Consider the following 25,646-nt stretch of genomic DNA (forward strand, 5'->3'; position numbering starts at 1 on the left):
TTGTGGTATAGCAGAAACCAACAAAAACATTGTAAAGCAAGCAAACTCCTGTAAAAAAAAACTTAAGAAAACAATGCCAATAGATTGCTGGATGCACCGCTGCCACACACTTTCAATTTAAAAAAAGAAAGCAGTATCTGTAAAACACAATAAAGCAAAGCACAGTGACACAGGTATGCGTGTACTTCTGCTGCCTTTTATATCTCTTACCTGTTTTTTCCATTCTCTGCAAGATACAGATTTCTGAAATTTCAGAGACAAGAAGAGGCCTTTATGAGTTGCAGCCCAACACTGTAAAGCCATCGGTTCTGCTTTATTCATGGATGGTCTTGCTTTGTTGAAACATTTTTTCAGCAAGGCCTAATCTAAGAAGACTCAAGGAACATCTTGTTTGCTTTCTTCTCAAATGAAGGGTGTGTCTCCACAATAATTACCTGAGTGTGCATTCTTAACTAGATCTTTCATTTCCTAGAGGTGCAAACTCTATATGGCAAATAGCTTGCATAAGTGTCATAATATAAGTGTGGTAGATTCTTTCAGTCAGTTCAGTTCAGTCGCTCAGTCATGTCCAACTCTGTGACCCCATGGACTGCAGCACGCCAGGCTTTGCTGTCTAACACCAACTTCTGGAGCTTACTTAAACTCATGTCCATCGAGTTGGTGATGCCATCCAACCATTTCATCCTCTTTTGTCCCCTTCTCCTCCTGCCTTCAATCTTTCCCAGCGTCAGGGTCTTTTCCAATGAGTCAGCTCTTCGCATGACCAAAGTATTGGAGTTTCAGCTTCAGCATCAGTCCTTCCAATGAATATTCAGGACCAATTTCCTTTAGGATGGACCGGTTGGATCTCCTTGCAGTCCAGGGAACTCTCAAGAGTCTTCTCCAACACCACAGTCCAAAGCATCAATTTTTCGACACTCAGCCTTCTTATGGTTCAACTCTCACATCCATACATGACTACTGGAAAAACCATAGCTTTGACTGGATGGACCTTGTCAACAGAATAATGTCTCTGCTTTTTAATATGCTGTCTAAGTTGGTCATAGCTTTTCCAAGGAGCAAGTGTCTTTTAATTTCATGGCTGTAGTCATCATCTGCAGTTATTTTGGAGCCCAAGGAAATAAAGTCTGTCACTGTTTCCACTGTTTCCCCATTTATTTGCCATGAAGTGATAGGACTGGGTGCCATGATGTTTGTGTTTTTGAATGTTGAGCTTTAAGCCAACTTTTTCATTCTCCCCTTTCACTTTCATCAAGAGGCTCTTCAGTTCCTCTTCGCTTTCTGCCATAAGGGTAGTGTCATCTGCATATCTGAGGTTATTGATATTTCTCCTGACAATCTTGATTCCAGCTTGTGCTTTATACAGCCCGATATTTCTCATGATGTACTCTGCATATAAGTTAAATAAACAGGGTGACAATACACAGCCTGACAATATACAGGTTCTTTAGGTTCTTGTTATTAATCCTTTGTTTTACAGATGAGGAAACTGAGACTCAAAGAAGTTACATAACTTTCCTAGTGTCACACAGCCAGTAAATGGCAAGGTCAGAATTTGAATCCAAGCAGTCTGATGACACCAGAGTTGCAAATCTTAATCATTACACTATGTGTAACATTATTAATGCTAATTGGCTAACAATCATTTTTGCCCTGTGCTCATAATTCCTGTTATATTTCTTATTCCTGACTGTCCCCTGTGTGGATTTTATTTACTGGTGGGAATACTAGGAGGATGGAGGGGAGAAGACAGCATATGAAGTAAATCAGTAAATTTGAGAGAGCCGGAATATTGATGTTCTATATATTCTCAAAAAGAAAATATTTTCTCCACTTGTTGTTTTATATATTTCTATGAGAAGTTGCATGTTTTACATATGTCTGTTAGATCAAGCTTGCCAATTATGGGTTTTAAAGCATGTGTCCTTGCTACATTTTGTCTGCTTGCCCTATCAGTAATTGAGAAATATGTTGAAATCTCCCACTGTGATAATATCTTTGTTAATTTCTCCTTGTAATTCTAAAACTTTTTTGCATAATTTGAGGCTGTTACATTAAAATTTAGAATTGTTATGTATTCTTAGAGAACTGAAACACTTCTTGTTATTTAATCACCTTATTTGTTTTGAATAATGCTTTTTTTTAAAAAACTTCTGAAGTCTATTTTTCTACTATAGCTTTCTTTTGATCAGTATTTCTTTAATGTGCTTTTCTCTGTCCTTATGTTTTGGGTATAATTCTAGTACATAATATATGGTTGGATTTTTTCATTCAGTCTGGACATCTTTTTTTTTTTTAGTCTGTCTTTGAAGTGTTATGTTAAAATTAAATTTATTATGATTAATATTGACTCATTTCTACCTTCTTACTTTGTGCCTTATGTTAATCATGGTTTTCCCAAATTTTTCTTCTCTCTTAATTCTTTTTTGAATCAATTGAATTTTTGCTTATTTTTCTTTTTGTTCTGTTCATCCTTCTCTGTTGGCTCTGTGATAGCGAAGTCTTTCAGTCGTGTCTGACTCTTTGTGACCCCATGGACAATAGCCAACTAGGCTCGTCCGTCCATGGGATTTTCCAGGCAAGAATACTGGAGTGTGTTGCCATTTCCTTCTCCAAGGGATCTTCCCGACCCAGGGATCGAACCCAGGTCTCCCACATTGTAGGCAGACACTTTACCGTCTGAGGCACCAGGGAAGTCACTGTGTTACATATTAATACGTTTTAGTATTTTAAAAATTATGCTATGCACACTCAGTAAAGTAAAAAGTTAATTGATATTTAGCTAATTCCTGTACAGTTCAGAACCATGGAACTATTTAACTCTGATCACTCTCTTTTTACTTATATGCAGATATCTGATATGTAATGTTGTATTTTTTAAAAAGTCATATGTTAGTCAGTATTATTCTGTTATACTAAAAATGTTTATTTACATTTATTCACATGTTAGTTTTTTTCCTTCCAATGTCTTCTAAGAACTGATATTTTTATACTAAGATAATTTTCCTTCTACCTGAAGTATATCCTGGAAAGTTTTTTAGTGAAAATCTGTTAGTGGTAAAGTTTAGCTTTTATCTATCTAAAAATACTTGATATCACCCTGTTCTTAAAAGTTAATTTTGCTGGGCACACAGTTTCAACTAAATGATTACATTCAAAGAAGTGATTCCAAAATCCTCTGGCTTGTATTGAATCTGAGACACTAGCAGCCCAATGTGTTGTGTTTTCTATATTTGTGGATTCATACCTTTCATTAGTTTAGGAAATTTCCAACCATTATCTCTTCAAATATTGCCTCTCTTCCATTTGTCTATTATTCCACAGATGCTAAATATAATACATTGATACTTTCTCGTTCCATCCCTTGTGTTTCTTGGGTGTTAGTCATTCAGTTGTGTCTGACTCTTTGTGACCTCATGGACTGTAGCCCCCAGGCTCCTCTCTCAATGGGGTTTTCCAGGCAAGAATACTGGAGTGAGTTGCCATTCCCTTCTTCAGAGGATCTTCCTGAGCCAGGGGTTGGACCCAGGTCTCCTGCATTTCAGGCAGATTCTTTAACGTGTAAGTCACCAGGGAAGCCCTGGCGTTTCTTAACCTCTCTTTCATATTTTTTCTCTTTCCTGTCCTCTGTTTCATTTTGAGTGATTTCTTAAGATCTATCTTCTAGGTTATTAATTAGTTGTGTTTGATTTTCTATATTAAACCTACCTACTTAGTTTAACAGTTATTTTTTGTTTCTGGAAATTTTTATCAAGTCTGTCTGGCCATTTTTGATGGGCTCTTTCTGTTTTTTTCGTTTAAGAAAAGTATCTTTAATGTCTGTAAATATTTATAATAGTTATAGTTTAAGTTGATAATTAAATTGCCAACATCTGCTGGATCATTGAAAAAGCAAGAGTTCCAGAAAAACATCTATTTCTGCTTTATTGACTATGCCAAAGCCTTTGACTGTGTGGATCTCAGTAAACTGTGGAAAGTTCTGAAAGAGATGGGAATACCAGACCACCTGACCTGCCTCTTGAGAAACCTGTATGCAGCTCAGGAAGCAATAGTTAGAACTGGACATGGAACAATAGACTGGTTCCAAATAGGAAAAGGAGTATGTCAAGGCTGTATATTGTCACCCTGCTTATTTAACTTATATGCAGAGTACATCAGGAGAAATGCTGGGCTGGAGGAAGCACAAGCTGGAATCAAGATTGCTGGGAGAAATATCATAACCTCAGATATGCAGATAGCACCACCCTTTTGGCAGAAAGTGAAGAAGAACTAAAGAGCCTCTTGATAAAAGTGAAAGAGGAGAGTGAAAAAGTTGGCTTAAAGCTCAACATTCAGAAAACTAAGATCATGGCATCCGATCCCATCACTTCGTGGCAAATAGATAGGGAAACAGTGGAAACAGTGGCTGACTTTATTTTTTTGGGCTCCAAAACCACTGCAGATGATGATTTCAGCCATGAAATTAAAAGACGCTTACTCCTTGGAAGGAAAGTTATGACCAATCTAAACAGCATATTAAAAAGCAGACACATTACTTTGTTAACAAAGGTCTGTCTAGTCAAGGCTATGGTTTTTCCAGTAGTCATGTATGGATGTGAGAGTTGAACTATAAAGGCTGAGCACTGAAGAGTTGATGCTTTTGAACTGTGGTGTTGGAGAAGACTCTTGAGAGTCCCTTGGATTGCAAGGAGATCCAACCAGTCCATCCTAAAGGAGATCAGTCCTGGGTGTTCATTGGAAGGACTGATGTTGAAGCTGAAACTCCAATACTTTGGCCACTTGATGTGAAGAACTCACTCCTTGGAAAAGACCCTGATGCTGGGAAAGATTGAGGGCAGGAGGAGAAGGGGACAACAGAGGATAAGATGGTTGAATGGCATCACCGACTCAATGGACATGGGTTTGGGTGGACTCTGGGAGTTGGTGATGGACAGGGAGGCCTGGAGTGCTGCGGTTCACGGGGTCACAAAGAATTGGACATGAATGAGCGACTGAACTGAAATGAAAGTAAATATTAGTTATAGTTTAAGTTGGTAATTAAAGTGTATGTTTGTTGTTATTTTTGCTGATGGAATAGCAGCTTGCTGCAGTAGAAACTTTGGAAATATTCAAACTCTTATTTCTTGAGTATAATCTACAGTATAATTGCTGAGTTGGACAGAAAATAGTAAACAACTATTGGAAAGTGTGAGTGAGTGACCAAAACCAGGCAGAAACCTGGGGCAGGGGAGGTGTCTATTCTTGGAATAAGAGAGTGTCATTAGATGAGTTTCCCATTTTATAGCCTTTTTACTGGTAGCACCTTTAAGGTGGTACCAAACATGCGGCAAAAACTCAGATAGCCATGACAGTATGGTAGTGTCAGTATTAACAAAGTTCTCGACCTGAGCATTTTGTTTAAAGGTCTTTAGGTCATTTGGCATAGATGATAGTGCTGATCAAAAAATTTAAACATAAGGATTCACTCAGTATTTTTCGGGATTTCTATGTAGTATTGTTTGATAATTTAGTGTTTATGCTATAATTTATATGTGGTTTAGATTAATTTTATCTTTCATGGAAGAACAACTGGAAACATTTGAAATATGTAAGAGTAAGCACAATTTCAACTTTGGAAGGAACCAATTTTAGAAATATTAGCAGCAACAAACCTGTGCGTGGTTGAAAAACTTACATGTGGAATTAAATATACTTTTAATGTTTAAACTTAAAGTATTTGTGTTAGTAAAAATATATTATTGAAATAGGAAACCTAATAAGAGAAAATAATGTTCAACTTTATTGATTTAACTTTTAAAAATCTCACATTTCCAATGGCAAAAGGGAATTTAATTCTACTTGTCAACATAGGCAAAATATGAGTCCAGGCCATGAGTGAATTTTCTATGCTGCATCTGTTTTACATTTACAAGTTAGAACACTCTTTGGCAGAAAGTTTAACAATGAAATTACTTCCCTTTTTGTGTGATTAGAATTGTTTATGGTGTTATGCAGAGGTGTATCCGCAGGGCCTATCAGATCTAAGGTATGGAACTGGACATTTGTAGAACCTAGTATTTCATGTTAAGTTACTCTGAATCATGAGACACATTAGTTGGCTTACAAACAAGAATATACAGGCCTTGTTGTTGTTCAGTTGCTAAGTCATGTCCAATTCTTTGTGACGCCACAGACTGCAGCATGCCAGGCTTCCCTGTCCTTCTCCATCTCCCAGAGTTTGTTCAAACTCATGTCCATTGAGTCGGTGATGCCATCCAACCATCTCCTCCTTTGTTACCCCCTTCTCCTCCTGTCTCAGTCTTTCCCAGCATTAGGATCTTTTCCAGTGAATCAAGTTGGCTCTACAGGCCTGGAGTTTGGCTTTTTACTTAGGCAACTTGAGTATTGGTCAGTAAAAAAATGTCCCCGATACTAAATGGCAAGACTTTAAGATGCTAAAACACTGCATTCTAAGACTGTGGTGAATGAATGGAACAAAGATCACACACTAGTAGTTTGCTTGGTATGATAAAATAATAAATAAACTTCAAGCAATTTATTCTGAACAGTTAAACTTTCAAACTACAATATATACAATATTTTAACCAATACAATATTGTAATTAGCCTCCAATTAAAATAAGTTTATATTAAAAAAAAATCAGAATTTGCTACTGAAAGGTGATACCAAAGCCAACTTTGATTACAAAATAGAATCAGAGAAATGAGAAACCACAGAAATAGAAGGAATTTGTGAGATCACAGCTGCCTCATTTAGAAAATGAGGCAGAGAGAGGTTAAGTGGCTAGCATAAACACAGCTGGCTGTAAAGTGGCAGACCAGGGATTTGAGCTCAACATATGTTTCTTCTCCCCTACTACTACTTCTGAGTGACAGTAAGGGAGGGTGATGTGCCAGGGTTGACTGACGGCAGGTGGTGGGGCTGTGTGGGGTAGAGGGGCAGTTTTGCTAAAAGTCAGAAGATTGCAGCTAGAGGAGAGATTCATATGGCCATCAGGGTAAAACTCTTATCTCCCAGTTAAGCATCACTGACTCGATGGTCGTGAGTTTGAGTGAACTCCGGGAGATGGTGATGGACAGGGAGGCCTGGCGTGCTGCGATTCATGGGGTCGCAGAGAGTCGGACATGACTGAGAGACTGAACTGAACTGAACTGAAGGGTAAAATGGTTTGTGACAGAGTCCTGAGAGTTCTGTAAAGGTAATTCCATCATACTTATGAACCTGGTCACAATATTAGCTCTCTTTCTTACTAGTAGTTTTTAATGACACCTACTGTGGATTCCCCTTCTTCTCTCTCCCCTCAAATTCATTTTCTTTAAATGTGCCTCAAAACCATTGTATTAGAAATAAACTATATCACCTAATTGCACAAGGATTGCATATGTGTGGTAGGCAAATATCAGGAAGATAACACACTTATTTTAAAAATTATGATATTTCAAAGCTAGAAATATCAGTTATGGCTTCATGAGGAAAAACATATGACTAACATATTATATTTTACCTATTTTGTGGCAGTTTCTTTACAATTCGTGGAATAATAAGGGACTGAAGACCAACAGAGTAATTTGCTTTTTTTTGGAAGTCTACTTAAAAATTGGAAAGCCATGTATTTTTATACAATAATTTATTTACACTCCATGTGTATTCCTAAAATATATGCTATTTAATTTTGCCTACCTATGCCTTCTGTATAAATGGAATTATATAACATTTGAGACTTACTTGTTTTTAGCTCAATTTCATGTATTTGAGTGTTGCAAGTAATTGCAGTTTATTCACCTTTTAAATTAGTTCTCTTTTGCTTGGAATTACACACTTGTCATGGTATATTTATTCACGTTAGTATTACTGATGGACATTTGAGTTTTTCCAGTGTTTGCTATCATGAAGTGTTGCCTCAAAAACTCTTGTATCAACACGTCTTCAGATGCACAAAATTTGCAAGATTTCTCTAGGGGGCATATCTGTCCAGTTAAGATTTGATTCATGTATATTTTTGATTCATATTTATGTATAAAATCATTCAAAGTAGCTAATGAAATCTCCTTATAGATACCTTGGAAGGTCTAATTGTTGAATGATTTTTTTCTTGTTAATTACAGTAAACAAATAATTTACAGTTATGACCTTATGAAGAGAAGATAGGTATGAAGGATAACAGGTTTTATGTTAGCTGAGTTTCAGTGACAGATTGAGAATTTTTGGCTGTGGCTATAATTGCCGATTTGGCCTACTTGCTGATTCAAACAGGGGGAGATTAATACATCCCTTTAAAAACTGTACTGACAGATTGAAGTTGAAAGGTTCTATATAAGATACTTTTATTTAGAGCAGGCTGTCTAGGTCCTTATCAGGATTTGACATTTTTGATAACTTTCTGAGATATGTCATCCTTTCTTCCATCTACTATTAGTTAACCATTTGTTAGTGCCAGTAATTTTTATTGATTTTGTGATCTATTAATACCAAAAATAACATTATTGATTTACTCAGTTGTTCGCTAAGAGTCAGATAGGACTGAGCGTCTTCCTTTTCACTTCTCACTTTCATGCATTGGAGAAGGAAATGGCAACCCACTCCAGTGTTCTTGCCTGGAAAATCCCAGGGACAGGGGAGCCTGGTGGGCTGCTGTCTATGGGGTCACACAGAGTCGTACACGACTGAAGTGACTTAGCAGCAGCAGCAGCAGCAGCAGCAGTTGTTCAAAAAGTGACTCAGTCATTCACTCAGTTAATACTTAACATCTTGCATGTTTGAGGCCTAAAATTTAGATTTGGGCATAATATGCTCTCACATGTTATGGTGAGAGCTTCCCAGGTGACACTAGTGGTAAAGAACCCACCTGCCAATGAAGGAGACATAAGAGATGTGGGTTCGATCCTTGGGTCGGGAAGATCCTCTGGAAGAGGGCATGGCAACTGCACCAGTATTCTTGCCTGGAGAATCCCATGGACAGAGGAGCCTGGCAGACTACAGCCCATAGCGTTGCAAAGAGTTGGACATGACTGAAGTGACTTAGCATGCATGCATGCATGCAGAACAGAAATGTGCTGACTCTCCTGCAACTTACAATTTGTAGTGCTAGTAAAATACGCACGTAAAAGAAAACTGGATGGAGTGTGAGAAGTTCTTTTATAGAGGACAGCCTCAGGTACTGTGGGAGTATAGGTGCTACTAATCCATTCAAGAAAGATTGAAAAGTGTTTAAAAAATACAGATTCTTAGACTGTATCCTCAGAAATTTTTGTTTGGTAGATAGGAACCAAAGAAAGGTATTATTATTATTACCTCATATATATGATTCAGCCAATGAGCCAGATTTGGGAAACACTATTTATGAGTGAGAAAAATGGGAAGTAATCATGAGAAGGTATTTAAATGACTTCAAGAGGGTATAGATGGCTTTCAGATGATTTTCTGCTCATTGGCCAAAGGTTGATCTTTATATTTGTACCTATTCAATTGTAAATCCTTGTTTGTAAGTTATAAAAGTTAACTGCTCCAGTGGTGGATGGGAAAGCCTGGTTTATCAGTAGTACACGTGAAAACACCTGAAATTGTTCCAGCTATAATGAGTGTCAGGAGTGGGCTTGACTTCCATGGAAGCTGATGTAATCTTAGGTAGCATAACTGTAAGCTTAGTGTCAGAAAGAAGGAGGTGAGAGACCTGTGACCCCTGCACTTGTTGGAGATGCACCTGGATTCATGTGAATAGTCTCTGGGATCACATTTATGGGTGTGTTAACCCTTGGACTGCAAGGAGACCCAACCAGTCCATTCAGAAGGAGATCAGCCCTGGGATTTCTTTGGAAGGACTGATGCTAAAGCTGAAACTCCAGTACTTTAGCCACCTCATGCAAAGAGTTGACTCATTGGAAAAGACTCTGATGCTGGGAGGGATTGGGGGCAGGAGGAGAAGGGGACGACCGAGGATGAGATGGCTGGATGGCATCATGGACTCGATGATCATGAGTCTGAGTGAACTCCAGGAGTTGGTGATGGATGGGGAGGCCTGGCATGCTGCGATTCATGGGGTCGCAAAGAGTCGGACACGACTGAGCGACTGAACTGAACACTTGGATGCGTGAAAGGATGTTGAGCTCCTTGGTAAATATCTATATGAGGGAGAACTAGAGAGAAATAGACTTGTTCATCCTAGAAAAAGAAAACTTAGTCCAAAAGAAAGAACTGAGACCAAAAAGGGAAGGTTATTTGGGAAAGCCAGTCTCATTGTTTTTCATTTATTCATTTAACAAATATTTACTTAGTGGCCACTATAACTCATTCTAATGGGTGCCAAGGATATAATGGTAAACTAGATGGATTCAGTTTCTGACTTCATGGAGTTACAATTTATTGAAAGTTCAGACTAATAAGCAAGTAGTTAGAAAATGTAAGTTCTGTGATGGAAAAAAACCTATAAAACAGAGCAGGAAGCTGGTAAGTGGTGAATACTCTGGCCCTGAGGGTATTCAAGAAGAGGCTCTTGGAGATATTATAGAAGTTGTTCAGTAAAGTCATCTTTAACATTTAACATCTGTGATCATATATGTTTTTATAACATTCACACTGTTGTAAAATTCACACTTGTTTTACACTATTATAAAATTCACACTTGCTTCTTTATCCACCCATTTCATCGTAACCTTCCCTTTCTTCCATTCTCTCCAAACTCAGTTCCAGCTCATTCAGTCTGTATGATGAGATGACTGTCTTTGTAATTTTCACAGACTTTGGTTTGTAAGGAATAGGACAAATTCTTCGAACTGAAGTCACTCTTAATTACTAATGTTTTTATCTGGGCTATTGAGGATAGGCATAAATATTTATGTAAATGCACTGTGACCTGACTGATGGCTTTAGTTTTTTCCCATTCCTCTTGATGGCAAGCCGTCATGCAGGTGGAGACTCCTTGGGTGATTCTAGGGGAGCCTGTATTTCTGTGGGAATGGCAAACACAAAGACTAAGTAAAATATCAATGCCACTTTTAATACATATTTTTTGTGCTCTAGATGCGTTGTTATTGTTCAGTTGCTAAGTCACGTCCGAGTCTTTGAGAACCCATGGGCCACAGCATGCCAGGCTTCCCCTGTCCTCCACCATCTCCTGGACTTGTTCACGTTCGTGTCCATTGAGTCAGTGATGTCATCCAACTGTCTCCTCTCCAGTGCCACCATCCACAGCTGTCCCCTTCTCCTTTTGCCTTCAGTCTGTCTCAGCATCAGCGTCTTTTCCAGTGAGTTGGATGTTCTCATCAGGTAGCCAGAGTAGAGCTTCAGCTTCAGGCCTCCCAGTGAATATTCAGGGTTGACTTCCTTTAGGATTGACTGGTCCAAGGGATTCTCAAGAGTCTTCTCCAAATTTGAAAGCATCAATTCTTTGGCCCTCAGTCTTCTTTATGGTCTAACTCTCACATCTGTACATAACTACTGGAAACACCATAAGCCTTGACTATACAGACCTTTGACAGCAAAGTGATGTCTCTGTTTTTTAATGTGCTGTCTTGATTGTCGTAGCATTCCTTCCAAGGAGCAAGCATCTTTTAATTTCATGACTGCAGTCACCATCTGCAGTGATTTTGGAGCCCAAGAAAATAAAATGTGTCCACTTTTTCCCTTCTGTTTGCCATGAAGTCTCTAAATTAGACTATGTGCTTTTTTAAAAATTATTATTATGCTTTGAATTCTTAACTCATTTTTTTTTTAAATTGGAGGATAATTGTTATGTTGTTATGGTGTTATGTTGATTTTTACTGTATATCAGCATAAATCAGTATACAGATAACCCCTGTCTTCAGCTTCCCTCCCACGCCTCCCCCCATCACACATCCACCCCCCTTCCTGCCCCTGTTGTCACAGAGCACTGAGCTGAGCTCCCTGTGCTGGGTAACTGCTTCCCACTGGCTCTCTGTTTACACATGGCGGTGTGTACATGTCAGTGTTCCCCTCCCAATTCATCCTACACTCCCCTTCCCCCCCAACTTAACTAGTTAGAAAAGCTGGAGTTTCCCTCACAGCATTTTTTTAGATTTAAATATAATATTGTGACATCCTTAGGACTCTGAGCCTTGCACATTCAGTGTTACAGCCTGAAGTTGGATTTTGTGGAGGTTTGGGTTTGCTTTTTCTTGACCCATTGTGACTTCCTGTTTCTAAGAAAACAATTTTGAAGCCTCTTAAAAGGAATTTCTTGCATGCTTGGCAGCTCTTGTAAAACCACATTTTAGCAAACCAGTATGAATGAAGTATACTAAAAAAAAAAATCAAACAAAAAACTATATGCTTGATCAAATTATTATTTTGTTTGGTGGAAATTGGATCTTATAGAGAAATCCAATGATTTAGGAAGTGTCTGCTTTTGTAAACAGATAAACGAGGAACCAAAAGTTTCATCTTGATTTGGTTAATTATTCTAGTTCAAGGGTACTGTTGATCATGAATTGGGGTTACTTTATGCTGGGGTTAATGCATATTAGTGAATGGGGTTTACTTTTGTGTTGGGGTTTATGTGTGCTTTTTAACAAAGTTCCAACTGGGGCATCATTCTTTAAATGAGCTCATAAATTTGGACTAACTCATGTGCATTCTTACAATATTCTGGAGAAAACCCTAATGGCTCTCATTATTTAGTCAATGGAGAAAATGACTATCAGTGAGTCTTTTGGTAGTTAAATATTATCCTGACACAGAGATTCATGTCTTCTGGCTCTTAGACCAGAGATTCAGCTTTTCTGGGAATTTTCCTCAAAATTGGCTTTTCATGGACATTTTAATAGGGGCAAGTTTTTGTAACTAGAAAGGTACTCTGTTCATTTGAGTAAATTTATTGAGTACTCATCACTAAGTGTCAGGCATCCTTCTCGAGGAAGATAGGAATAGGGCAGGTGAAGTCCCAAATGTTATTATCTTAAACACTTAATATTTAAGGGCCTACTCTATGCTAGAAACTGTGCTAGGTACATTACAGCAATGAAGTTAGTCAGTCCTCCTGACAATACCATGAGGTGGGTACTCTTATCTGTGTTTGCAGGTGTAGCGAAGGAGGTCCAAACCCCCACCTGGCTGGGCCATAGTTGAACACAGGATGAGCACTTTTTATCCTATTGTGTCATCACTCTGTGAGCCTGATCTCATAAGCTTACACATTCCTTATAAAAATAAAAGAGAACACGCTCACATTCATGCTGGAACATGAAAACTTGGGCAGTCTAATCCCTGTTAATGTTTTGATGTCTGTGTTCCAGTCCTCATATGGATCTCTGTAGAGGGGTGTGTGTGTGTGTGTGTTTAAATACATACAATATCTTATTGATTTTTTCCCACTTATTTTCACCACATATTATAAATGTTTTCCACACTACTGCCTTTAAAAAATAGAATTGTAAATGGCTCTGCAGTGTTTCATGGTTTGTCAATATCGTGATTTCTCTAACGTTTCCTGCTGCTGCTGCTTGGTGCTTAGCCATGTCCGACTCTTTGCAACCCCATGGACTGTAACCCACCAGGCTCCTCTGTCCATGGAATTTTTCCAGACAAGAATACTGGAGTGGGTTGCTGTTTCCTACTCCAGGGGATCTTCTCTACCTGGCAATCGAACCCTCGTCTCTTAGGTCTCCTGCATTGGCAGACGGATTCTTAACCACTACTGCCACCTGGGAAGCGCACCACCTAACAGTTTTTCAGTTTTGAGTTTTCTAAACCCTGCTTTGATTCACGCCTGTATAACCAGATCTTTTTCCAAATCTATGACTATTCAAACATTTCTGAATGAAGAGTGGTATTAAAAACTTTTTGTAAATATTGATGCAATCTCCGTGTGCATTTTGTGCTCTATGAACATGACAATGTCAACAGTGTGAATGTTCTTTTCCTTCCAGACTGGTGGATGACCGATGTGTGGTGCACCCAGAAGCAGGGGACCTTGCCAACCCTCCCAAGAAGTTCCGAGGTAGGAAAGAAATACTTACTTTATATTATATGACCTAAGTGGGGGTATTTTTGTGTCTTAAAAGAAGTAATATTAGAACTTTATTCAATATAAAACTTTCAAATAGAAATATATCTGCTGAAAACTCTTTCAAAAGTTCCCCATTGTTTCTCTTCCTTGACACACTGAAGGACTGATACTCAAAGAATAGCTTCAAGTTTTGTTTTGCTAGAGAGTAGTCTGTATGTTAAGAGGCCACTTTTCAAACCGGTAAATATAGCTGAATGATATGTATTTATATATTTCCGTGACAGTTACACCATAAATATTAGTGTTTCCTTATCAGCTCTTTAATTTATTTTTGTAAAATCTCCAGCATGGTGACACTGATGTGTTAGTTTCACTTTTAAAATGTCACTTTGGGTGGTACGTAATAACTAACAATTGTCTTAGAACTCCTTTCTAGGTATAATTTTAGAGGCAGTGTCATACTATCAGCTGAGAAGTTGTTCACAGTAGCAAATTGATTATGACTATTACAAGAGAAGGATTAATGGGACTTGTAGAGAATCATAGACAACTAAGACCAGTCATTAAGAGCTTGTGCAAGTCAAATTAATACTTTATAGTGTATAATATAATGATAACAACTTAAAAGCAACATTCCTTTTGAATACACTGTGTCAGCATTCCTCCTCACATTGGTGAAAGACAGCTTTAATAAGGGAGCCTGATCTGGGTAGAGAGTCAGAGGGGTTCGCTGGAGCCCCAGACCCAGGTTAGGATGCTGTCCACGTGCATGGGGGAGGAGGGAGCCTTCATGTCTGATGAGTGTTTCCCATGCTTCATGTTCTGTAACTTTCTTACACCATTTTTATTATAAGGATTTGCAGGAATATTGCATTTTTGTCTCAGAGAGTGACAGGCACAGTAAATGTGGTTTGAGTGACATCAGTCACTTTGAATACGCCATCTACTTGTCTCTCCATGTGGAGAAATTAGCGTGAAAGCAGACTGAGGGAGTGATACCACCCATCAGTGCGCCTAGACCCCTGCTCAGTGGGGACACTCCCCCAGCCCTGGGCACGTGAAGTCTTCTCACAACACAGTCCCCATGGAGGAGGGACTCACTGTTGACCTGCTTGAAGGAGAGTCAGCAGTTGTGACAAACCAGACACAGAGTGCTCCAGGAGAGCTTTCCAGAGACTGTGCAGTAAGTGTGTGGAAATGATTTCAGAGGCAGAAGAGGCTAGAGGAGGCTGATGGAAGAACGGACACTATGAAGAAGAACATACAGGTTCTAGAAAGCGTGAGCGAGTGTATTACATGAGGAGATGAGGAGACTGTGGTATGGAAGAGAGAGCTGAGGAGATTACCCAGAATGCAGGGCAGAGGAACGTGTGAACAGGTCATGAAAAACCAGTGTTGGGGAGGGGCCGAGAGGGTCTAGCAGCATCTAATCAGATTCTAGAAGGAGAGGCCGGAGTGCATGAGAATGAGGCAATGTGTAAAGAGATATGGGTGAGAACTTGCCTAAGTTGTAGAAAGCCACTGTTTCTCAGGTGGAGGAGATATATTGAATTCAGAGAAGGGATGATAAACAAATTCAGATCCACAGACTCTCTTTTGTGAACTGTAAGATGTGGAAGATAAAAAGTTTTAAAAGCAAACTGGGAGAACAGATCTGTATTTGTAGCAGGAAAAAGAGTGGAGTCTGGGTTTGACCGCATTTCTCGCCAACTGTCATCTTAAGTAGGTCACCCAACCACTTAGTGTCTCCGAGGACATCTGTCATTGCCTGGTGGGACCAGGGGTGGATAAAAACAAGAATAATCTTGCCACACAAGGCTCTGTGTGGCTTGGATTATTTCCAGAGAATAAATGTAAAAGTGTTTTAAGTCATTATACAAATGGTAGCTAACTTATGATAGAAAGACATAATGTATTTCCTTTAAAAATAATTGGCTCTTCTCTTACATTATAACCTCTTCAAGGGCAAGCTTTTCTTTTATTCTGTTTGTGTTTCCTAGGCACAGAACTTTGCCCATAGTACACATAAGAAAAAAATAGCCATTAGCTGTTTATGGGTGAGAGACCCACACTTTCCCTGGGATCGTGTGATACAACTTGGTTCCCAGGGGTGCTTCATACTTCATGATCATGAGCTTGTGTAGCCTTATTCCTCTGTCAGGGGAAGTTAGTCTGTCAAAGATAAATCTTCAGGGTTTGTGGCTGTCTTTTTCCTTTAAATATTTTAGTGTATCTGAGGGAACTCTGCAGTAACAGCTCTGTACCCAGGAGGTAATTATACACAAATACTTGGTGTTATATGATTCAGCGGGCATTGGTTCAAAGTATGAATCATTCAGGTGCTCCGTCCGCCCCTGGAAGGCTGGCTTTTCCTGTAATCTAATACGTTAGGTCATTGTCGTTGCTGGTTTGCTCTCATTTTCTACCTCTTGTGTAAGACTAAGTCATTTGTCTCCACTCATCATTGGAGAAGGAGGGTATCTTGCCATTGAAGATTCAAGATTCCTTTTTGTCTGAAAGCTCTGACTCTTCTCCTTGGATTCTTGGAGGCCCCTCCTGATGGGGCCCCAGAGAATTCCATGAGATGGGCTTGCGTTGCTTTCCCTGGCCTTCACGTTGCTTGGCAGACCTTGTTTTCCCAGTCCTGTATCCTTTCTCATACCATATTCTTTTGCAGCTTCATCCTTCTCTTCCTGAATGTGTTCGTATTCTTCCCTTTGGCTGTAAAAGCCATCACTTTTGCATAGATTGACCTCCCAAGATCACCACTCCTGCCTTTCCAGACCCCTCTGCCAAGTTTCCAGAGCACCCTCCCTTATTGTTACTTTTTAGATAATATGAAGAAACAACAGTGTATCCCCAGTTCAGCTGCACCTCACTTTCTTTTGCCTCAGCCAGACAAATGGTGTCTGCAAATTAATTTGAAACAGTTTTTATTTTTCATACTTACTGTATGGTTTGTTCAAGCAAATCATAAAATTTTAGAGCTTCTAGAAGGCAATTAGCAGTCAGTTAAGGACTTCCCTGGTGGTACAGTAGATAAGCATCTGCCTGGAATGCAGGGGACACGGGTTCGATTCCTGGCCCGGGAAGACTCTGCATGGCCCAGGAAGACTCCACATGGCCTGGAGCAACTAAGCTGTTGTGGCAAAACTACTGAGCCCATGCTCTAGAGCCCATGAGCAGCAACTGCTGAGGCCACATGCTGCACCTACTTAAGTTTGTGCTTAGAGTCTGTACTTCACAGTGAAAGAGGCCTGTGGAGGCCTGTGCACCGCAATGAAGACTAGCCCCAACTCGTTGAAACTAGAGAATGCTCATGCACAGTGATGAACACCCAACGCAACCAAAATAAATAAATAAAAAGTAAATTGAATATGGGTCTCCCAATTTTTTAAATGAGGAACCAAAATTTTAAAGAGGTTAATACAATTATCCCCAATACACACAATTGTACAAGCAATATTCCTTTGACGGGTTCCCTCTGCTTTTCACATGAACAGAGGAAATGAAGCTTTAACAAACAAACAGCTTCCCAAGGGTTTTTTAAAACCTGGCGGATGGACAGCTATTTTCAGTAACCACACCATCAGAATAGCACTAACAGAAGCACATTGGCTTTCTCTTAAGTAAGTGCAGAAGTCTTTTCATGATCAAATATTCTTTCGTTTTTAAAGATCGGCTATAAACTTTGGAATACATTTAGGTTATGAGGAGTCGTTAAGGGAGTATAGAGAGTTCCCTTCCACCCACTTTCCCCTGTGTTAGCATCTTATATAACTGTGGTTCATTTGTCACAGTTAAGAAATTACCATTTGTACATTGCTGTTGACTAAATTCCAGGCTTCCTTTGAATGTCATCAGTTTTCCATTATCCTTTCCGCAATCCTGATCCCGTTCAGGATCCCACGTGCCATTAGTCATCATGGCTGTTTAGTCTCCTCTGGTTTCTTCCACTTTCTCAGTCTTTCCTTGTTTTTTTTTTTTTTTTTTAATGACCTTGATACTTTTGAAGAGTACTGGCCGGATATTTTGTAGAATGTTCCTTGATTTTGGTCTGGCTGATGTTTTCATCATACTTAGACAGGGGCTAAGGTTTTGGGAAGGGATATTAACAACTTTTTCCCTACATCATATCAGGGGCACATATTGTCAACATGATTTATCATTAATACTATTTTTTGATACATAGTTTTAAAGAAATATTTGCTTATTTGTTTGGCTGTGCCAGGTGTTAGTTGCAGCATGTGGGATCTTTCAGCTATGGCATGCGAACTCTTAGTTGCAGCACGTGGGATCTAGTTCCCTTATTATGGATTGAGCCCAGGCCTCCTGCACTGGGAATGCAGAGTCTTAGTGTGAAGATCCTAATGTACAGTTTAGCCCTCCTCCTGCACACTAAATGATAGCAGTTATTTCTATTGACTTTACATTCTTTCCGTTTTTCTTTTCCCTGTCCTCGTTCCTTTATGCATGTCTACCCCTATTCTCAAGAGAAGTTGGGTATAGATTTTTCAAAACACTTAGACCTATTAATATGTATGCATTTTCTATTAGGTGGAGAAACAGACCTAAATCAAAACAAGAGAGGTTTGTGTGCCCTTTTCTTAACCATAAAGGTGATAAAACACAGAAGTAACCCAGAACTCAGGGGCCCACTCCCCAGGAGGGCCGAGGGAAGAGAAGACAGGCCTGTCTCCTAGACCACAGGCTTTTTGGCTATTTGCTCTAGAAATTTCCATCTCTGTGACTCTGTGGTCATTTGACATGTGACTATTTCATAATCCACCAGCCCTATCAAAAGGCTGCTTCCGGCAAGCAAAAAGTCATTCTGAGGCAGAACTTTGAATGCTTCAGGAACTAAAACAGAGACTGTCTCTGCTGTGCGATGCTGCTTGAGAGCAGGTCGTGAGTATCAAGGACTTGGGGGAACACTGACAAGACGTCTCTTTAACTCAGTTTCTTCTGGGTGTGTAACTCAGAGCCATCTTCAGGCTGGCACTTTCACCTCCGGGCTTCCCTGGTGGCTCAGTCGTAAAGAACCTGCCTGCCAAGCAGGAGACATGGGTTCAATTCCCTGGGTCGGGAAGATTCCCTGGAGGAGGGCGTGGCAACCCACTCCAGTATTCTTGCCTGGAGGATTCCATGGACAGAGGAGCCTGGTGGTCTGCACTCCATGGGGTCGCAAAAGGGTTGGACGTGGCTTAGTGACCAAACAAAAACGGCAGCAACAACAATACTCTCACCTTTTGGCTCTGCTCATGGAGGTTATGGGCTTCCCTGGTGGCCCAGATGGTTAAGAGTCTGCCTGCAATGCAAGAGACCCAGGTTTAATCCCTGGGTTGGGAAGATCCCCTGGAGAAGGGAATGGCTACCCACTTCAGTGGAATTAAGATTGCCAGGAGAAATATCAGTAACCTGAGATATGCAGGTGACACCAACCTTATGACAGAAACTGAAGAAGAACTAAAGAGCCTCTTGATGAAAGTGAAAGAGGAGAGTGAAAAAATTGGCTTAAAACTTAACATTCAGAAAACTAAAATCATGACATCTAGTCCCATCACTTCATGGCAAATAGATGGGGAAACAGTGGAAATAATGACAGACTTTATTTTTTTGGGCTCCAAAGTCACTGCAGATGGTGACTGCAGCCATGAAATTAAAAGACGTTTACTCCTTGGAAGAAAATTTATGGCCAACCTGGACCTCAGATTAAAAAGCAGAGACATTACTTTGCCAACAAAGGTCCATCTAGTGAAAGCTATGGTTTTTCCAGTGGTCATGTGTGGATGTAAGAGTTGGACTATAAAGAAAGCTGAGCACTGAAGAACTGATGCTTTTGAACTGTGGTATTGGAGAAGAATCTTGAGAGTCCTTTGGATTGCAAGGAGGTCCAACCAGTCTGTCCTAAAGATCAGTCCTGAATTCAATGTTCATTGGAGGGACTGATGCTGAAACTGAAACTGCAATACTTTGGCCACCTGATGCGAAGAACTGACTCAATGGAAAAGACCCTGATGCTGGGAAAGATTGAAGGTGGGAGGAGAAGGGAGATGACAGAGGATGAGACGGTTGGATGGCATCACCGACTCAATGAACATGAGTTTGAGTAAACTCCAGGAGTTGGTGATGGACAGGGAATTCTGGCGTGCTGTGGTCCATGGGGTCACAAAGAGTCAGACGCAACTGAACTGAACCCACTCCAGTATTCTTTCCTGGGAATTCCATGGACAGAGGATCCTGGTGGGCTGCCGTCCATGGGGTCACAAAGACATGACTGAAAGACTAACGCTTTTCTGGAGGTTATACACTTAAGAGCACTGGTGAAAAAGCTATCTGGCTAAGTAATAGCTTTGACATTTTATATAGTTGAATGTGTCAATCTTGTCTAACATAGTAATTCTCTGGTATGAGCCAATTTATAAATATCTACTTCCTCTACCAGTTTCACAATTCCTTTATTGAATTCCTTCAGATTTGATGATCATGTAATTTTGGGGATGAAGACTGAAACTATTTCAGATTTGAAATCACTAACATGTATTGACCGAGCGCTTAATACATGCAACACTGGGCTCAGGACTTCCTGTGCATTAATATTTATAGTCATCTCAATAACCCTGTAAAGTAGAAATTGGTGCTGTCTCAATTTTGCAGTTGAGAGAGTTAAGTATAAAGAAATTATACAACCATTTTAAGGTCCCCAAGCTTATTAGTGGTGGAGTTAGGATTCAAAATGAATTTATCTAGCTCTAGAGCTGTTTGCTTTTAACAACTACCCTACTGTCTGTTGTATAATACCCTCTTGTAAATTCTACCTGTTGGCCCTGAAAAGCCACATAGATTCTATCTAATCCCTCTTCCACACAATGAAGCTTTAAGTATTTGTTTGTTATTGTTTGGTTGCTCAGTTGTGTCTGACTCTTTGTGACCGCATGGACTGCAGCATGCCAGGCTTCCCTGTCCTTCACCATCTCCTGGAGCTTGCTCAAATTCATGTCCATTGAGTCGATGATGCCATCCAACCATGTCATCCTCTGTCGCCCTCTACTTTTCCTGCCATTCTGTATTTGTTTAGAATGATTTTATTCTTGCACGTCTTTTCTTCTACAGTCTTAATTTAAAAAATTCTTTCACCTGTTGCCAGCTACATTATCTTCAGTGATTTCTCTAGTCTTCATCTCGCTGCTATGTTTGGATTCTGGTTAGGCTCCTATATGTCAATGTCATTCTTAGTGGCGTAGGGAGATCTGAATATAGTACATTTGGCTGTGTTGTGATGAGACCCTACCTTGTTTTTGGATGCCACACTTGCAGCCCAAGAGTCCTGAGCAGGACTCCCCAACTCCCCTATAGGTGTTAGTCAAGCCAGACTCCTGAAACTTTTTCATTTGCATCTCTGGACCCTTGCTTTCCCTCCGTGCTCAATGCATGGTATTTTGCAGCCAGATGGGGGATCTGTTATGTTTCATCTTTTGAGCATTGGTCATTGATCTAGCCTTCCAAACTTCCCCTTTCTCTCTCGTTCTCTCTTTTTCGATCTTAACTCTCATCCACCTTATTTATTCAAAATCTCAGCCTCCTGACATCTTGAAGCTGAAGTGGATCACAGGGATATATGTGATAGTCTCGCTTCATGTGTTACTCCAGTGTGACTGAACACTCCTGAAGAGAACTAGATTGGGACTATGTTGGTTGGAGCTGTTGTCACATCAGACCCTGGAAGACGTGGGTGGAGAGAATCAGTTTGGGAAATGGTCCTGGGAAATGTGAGGGAGTGAAGGAGAGTGAGCCTAATGCAGTGAAAGTGCTGAAGTGTGCATAGGGCTTCCTGGTGGCGCTAGTGGGAAAGAACCTGCCTGCCAATGCAGAAGATGTCAGAGACGCAAGTCTGATCGCTGGGTCCGGAAGAGCCCGTGGAGGAGGGCATGGTATCCCACTTCAGTATTCCTGCCTGGAGAATCCCATGGACAGACGAGCCTGGCAGGCTGCACCCCATAGAGTTGCACACAGTTGGACAGGACTGAAGCGACTTAGCAAGCATGCACGCAAAGTGTGCGTAAGACTCACTAGTGTGCCAGCTGGAGCTCAGTCCTTTGGGGCCCTTGGAGAAACCACAAGGAACATGCCTCAGAATCTCCTATCCGAGGCTGCAGCCAAGTTTTATCCTCGGTGGATTTGTGGACTGTGTTGTCATTTCTTCCACACGAACTTCTGGGTTGCTCCTGCTTGCTAGTTTCTCCAAGTGTCGGGGAAGCGATCATGAGGACAGGAGGAGCGATGTGGGCGCTTGAGCTTGGAAGCTGCCCACATGCTGGGAACTCTCCACTGTGGTTGTCAGTGAACTTGGGCCTGAGGACACATAGTTGCGGTACTTGTATGTGCTTAGAATTTGCACCCGTTTCTTTATTTGAAAGGTCTGTGATTAGACTACAAACTGTTTGAGGGCAAAAACTGTGCTCTGTTGAGTTACCTAGATTAAGAACAGTGTTTTGTGTATCGTTGGGGCTGAATTAATTTTTGTTGAATTAATGAATAAAGTCCTAGAAAATTGTAATTCTCAAAGGCAATATAATTTCAGTTCTGTCATCACATGCTTTTTTTGAAGTCTTACTATTACCCAGCATGTAACATAGATGTTAGGTGATTATTTCACTCATGAGAAAGCCAAGTGTAGACCTATTATATTATTACAGCCTTATATTCTCAACCTCTGAATTTCAGTTCATTGGTGTTAAAACTATGCATTCTAATATATAAATCTGTAGTGTGAATAGCAGAAGATGAAAACTTTTACATGAATTAAGTGAAGTTCTTTTAGGTTGTAGCATTTTATAGTTTGCTGCTACTCAGTTTAGAAAACTGCAGTGAATTTCCAAGCCAGAAACCCCATGGTTTATTGAAAAACATCTTTAACATTCTCCAGTTAAATGTTTCTGCTGTGTTGATTCTGTGTATTTGTGGTAAGTCATCATATTAAGAACCTTCTAAAGCTAATCCCCTATTATTAAATGCTTAAGTGGCAGTGGAAATTGGATAGTAAGTTTATTCTTTTCAGTGAGATTTCAGAGAAGGGCCAAAAGATGGAATGAAAACACATTGCTTTGTCTCTTTGCTTCTCTTGTTGACTCTAGTCAGGATTGTAAAAGGGCTTGTACTTTTAAAATATTTTAGTCTCTGTTGGAAGGAAGTTGCTGTCCTGAGTGGTTTTCTGTTTTGGACTGCAACAACAAGAACAACACAGTTAATCGTGTATTTGTCTCTCTGTGTATGCTGTATGAACTTTGATTCATACATACAAATGAACTTTGATTGATTTGTGGCTTTGACTTGTGAAGTTTAATTTGCTCCAGGGAGAGTAAACGTAATGGGCAGAAAATGAGCACTTGTGATGTCCACGGTTTAGTACTGTTAGAACAACTCCCTTATTTACTGTTCTGTATCCATGGGCCAATTTTCCGAGTTGGGAGCTTGTTGTAAAAATCTCCCTTCAAGTGTTATGCATGATGTTAAATGTGTGTCTAAATTTTTGGTAAGTAGAGAATAAATGCCTTTTGTCTGTGAACATTTTAACTTAATAACTAAGACTTCTCTTTCTAAGAATAGAAAGTCCTACGTATTGAAATTCTTAACTTTGAGTGCTTTGGATGGCCTTTGGCCATGTTCCCTTACTTAATTCGTGGTAGCCTCATTTTACAGATATAGAAATCACACTGTGAGGAAGTCAAATAATATGCTCAAGGTCACACAGCTGTTAGGTGAGAGACTGCCTTATCTGAAGCTGATGTTTTGAACTCTTTAAAATCTCGATATATGTAGTAGAGATTTATTGATTATTCACTGTGTGCAGTGCAGTGTGTGAGCTAGTTACTAGGGTTCAAATGAGTCAGAAAGTAATGCTACTCTCAAGGAATTTATAATCTAATGAGGGAGATAAGATGTGTGTGTAAATAATTGCAACCCAACATAGAAAGTACAGGTTCAGTTCAGTTCAGTCGCTCAGTCATGTCCGGCTCTTTGCAACCCCATAGAATGCAGCACTCCAGGCTTCCCCGTCCATTATTGACTCCCAGAGCATGCTCACACATATGTCCATCAATTCAGTGATGCCATCCAACCATCTCATTACTCTGTGGTCCCCTTCTCCTCCTGCCTTCAATCTTTCCCAGCATCAAGGTCTTTTCCAATGAGTCAGTTCTTCGCATCACATGGCCAAAGTATTGGAGTTTCAGCTTCAGCATCAGTCCTTCCAATGAATATTCAGGACTGATTTCCTTTAGGATTGGCTGGTTTGATCCCCTTCCAGTCCAAGGGACTCTCAAGAGTCTTCTCCAACACCACAGTTCAAAAGCATCAATGTGTTGGTGCTCAGTTTTCTTTATAGTCCAACTCTCACATCCATTGGAGAAGGCAATGGCAACCCACTCCAGTACTCTTGCCTGGAAAATCCCATGGACGGAGGAGCCTGGTAGGCTGCAGTCCATGGGGTCACGAAGAGTCGGACACAACTGAGCAACTTCACTTTCACTTTTCACTTTCATGCACTGGAGAAGGAAATGGCAACCCACTCCAGTGTTCTTGCCTGGAGAATCCCAGGGACGGTGGAACCTGGTGGGCTCCCATCTATGGAGTCGCACAAAGTCGAATACAACTGAAGCAACTTAGCAGCAGCAGCAGCTCACAACCATACATGACTACTGGAAAAACCATAGCTTTGACTAGACAGATCTTTGTTGGAAAAGTTATATCTCTGCTTTTTAATATGCTGTCTAGGTTGGTCATAACTTTTCTTCTAAGCAGCAAGCATCTTTTAATTTCATGGCTGCAGTCACCATCTGCAGTGACTTTGGAGCCCAAGAGAATAAAGTCTGTCACTGTTTCCACTCTTTCCCTGTATATTTGCCATGAAGTGATGGGACCAGATGCCATGATCTTAGTTTTCTGAATGTTGAGTTTTAAGCCAGCTTTTTCACTCTCCTCTTTCACTTTCATCAAGAGGCTCTTCAACTCCCCTTCACTTTCTGCCATAAGGGTGGTGTCTTCTGCGTATCTGTGGTTATTGATAGTTCTCCCAGCAATCTTGATTCCAGCTTGTGCTTCATCCAGCACAGCATTTTGCATGATGTACTCTGCCTATAAGTTAAATAAGCAGGGTGACAATACACAGCCTTGATGTACTCCTTTCTCAGTTTGTAACCAGTCTGTTGTTCCATGTCCAGTTCTAACTGTTGCTTCTTGACCTGCATGCAGATTTCTCAGGAGGCAGGTAAGGTGGTCTGATATTCCCATCTCTTGAAGAATTTTCCAGTTTGTTGTGATCTACACAGTCAAAGGCTTTGGTGTAATCAATGAAGCAGAAGTAGATTTTTTTTTGGAATTCTCTTGGTTTTTCTATGATCCAAGGGATGTTGGCAATTTGATCTCTGGTTCCTCTGCCTTTTCTAAATCCAGCTTGAACATCTGGAAGTTCATGGTTCATGTACTGTTGAAGCCTGGCTTGGAGAATTTTGAGCATTACTTTGCTAGCACGTGTTGCTGCTGCTGCTAAGTCACTTCAGTCATGTCTGACTCTGTGCGACCCCATAGACGGGTGCCCACCAGGCTCTGCCGTCCCTGGGATTCTCCAGGCAAGAACACTGGAGTGGGTTGCCATTTCCTTTTTCAATGCATGAAAGTGAAAAGTGAA

The 25,646-nt window shown here is 40.2% G+C and overlaps 1 protein-coding gene across 3 annotated transcripts in view; it reads left to right on the forward strand.

Moving 5' to 3' along the window:
* The window catches only part of ITPR2 (inositol 1,4,5-trisphosphate receptor type 2), a 598,268-nt gene that overhangs the window by 43,966 nt on the left and 528,656 nt on the right, over positions 1-25,646 (forward strand). For all 3 annotated transcript variants that reach the window (XM_068970194.1, XM_068970196.1, XM_068970195.1), the window contains exon 2: positions 13,881-13,951. In XM_068970194.1, coding sequence (XP_068826295.1) covers positions 13,881-13,951 — 71 coding nt within the window. The remainder of the gene's footprint in view (positions 1-13,880; positions 13,952-25,646) is intronic.

This window comes from Capricornis sumatraensis, chromosome 4 (genome assembly GCF_032405125.1).
Source record: "Capricornis sumatraensis isolate serow.1 chromosome 4, serow.2, whole genome shotgun sequence".
Taxonomy (NCBI): domain Eukaryota; kingdom Metazoa; phylum Chordata; class Mammalia; order Artiodactyla; family Bovidae; genus Capricornis; species Capricornis sumatraensis.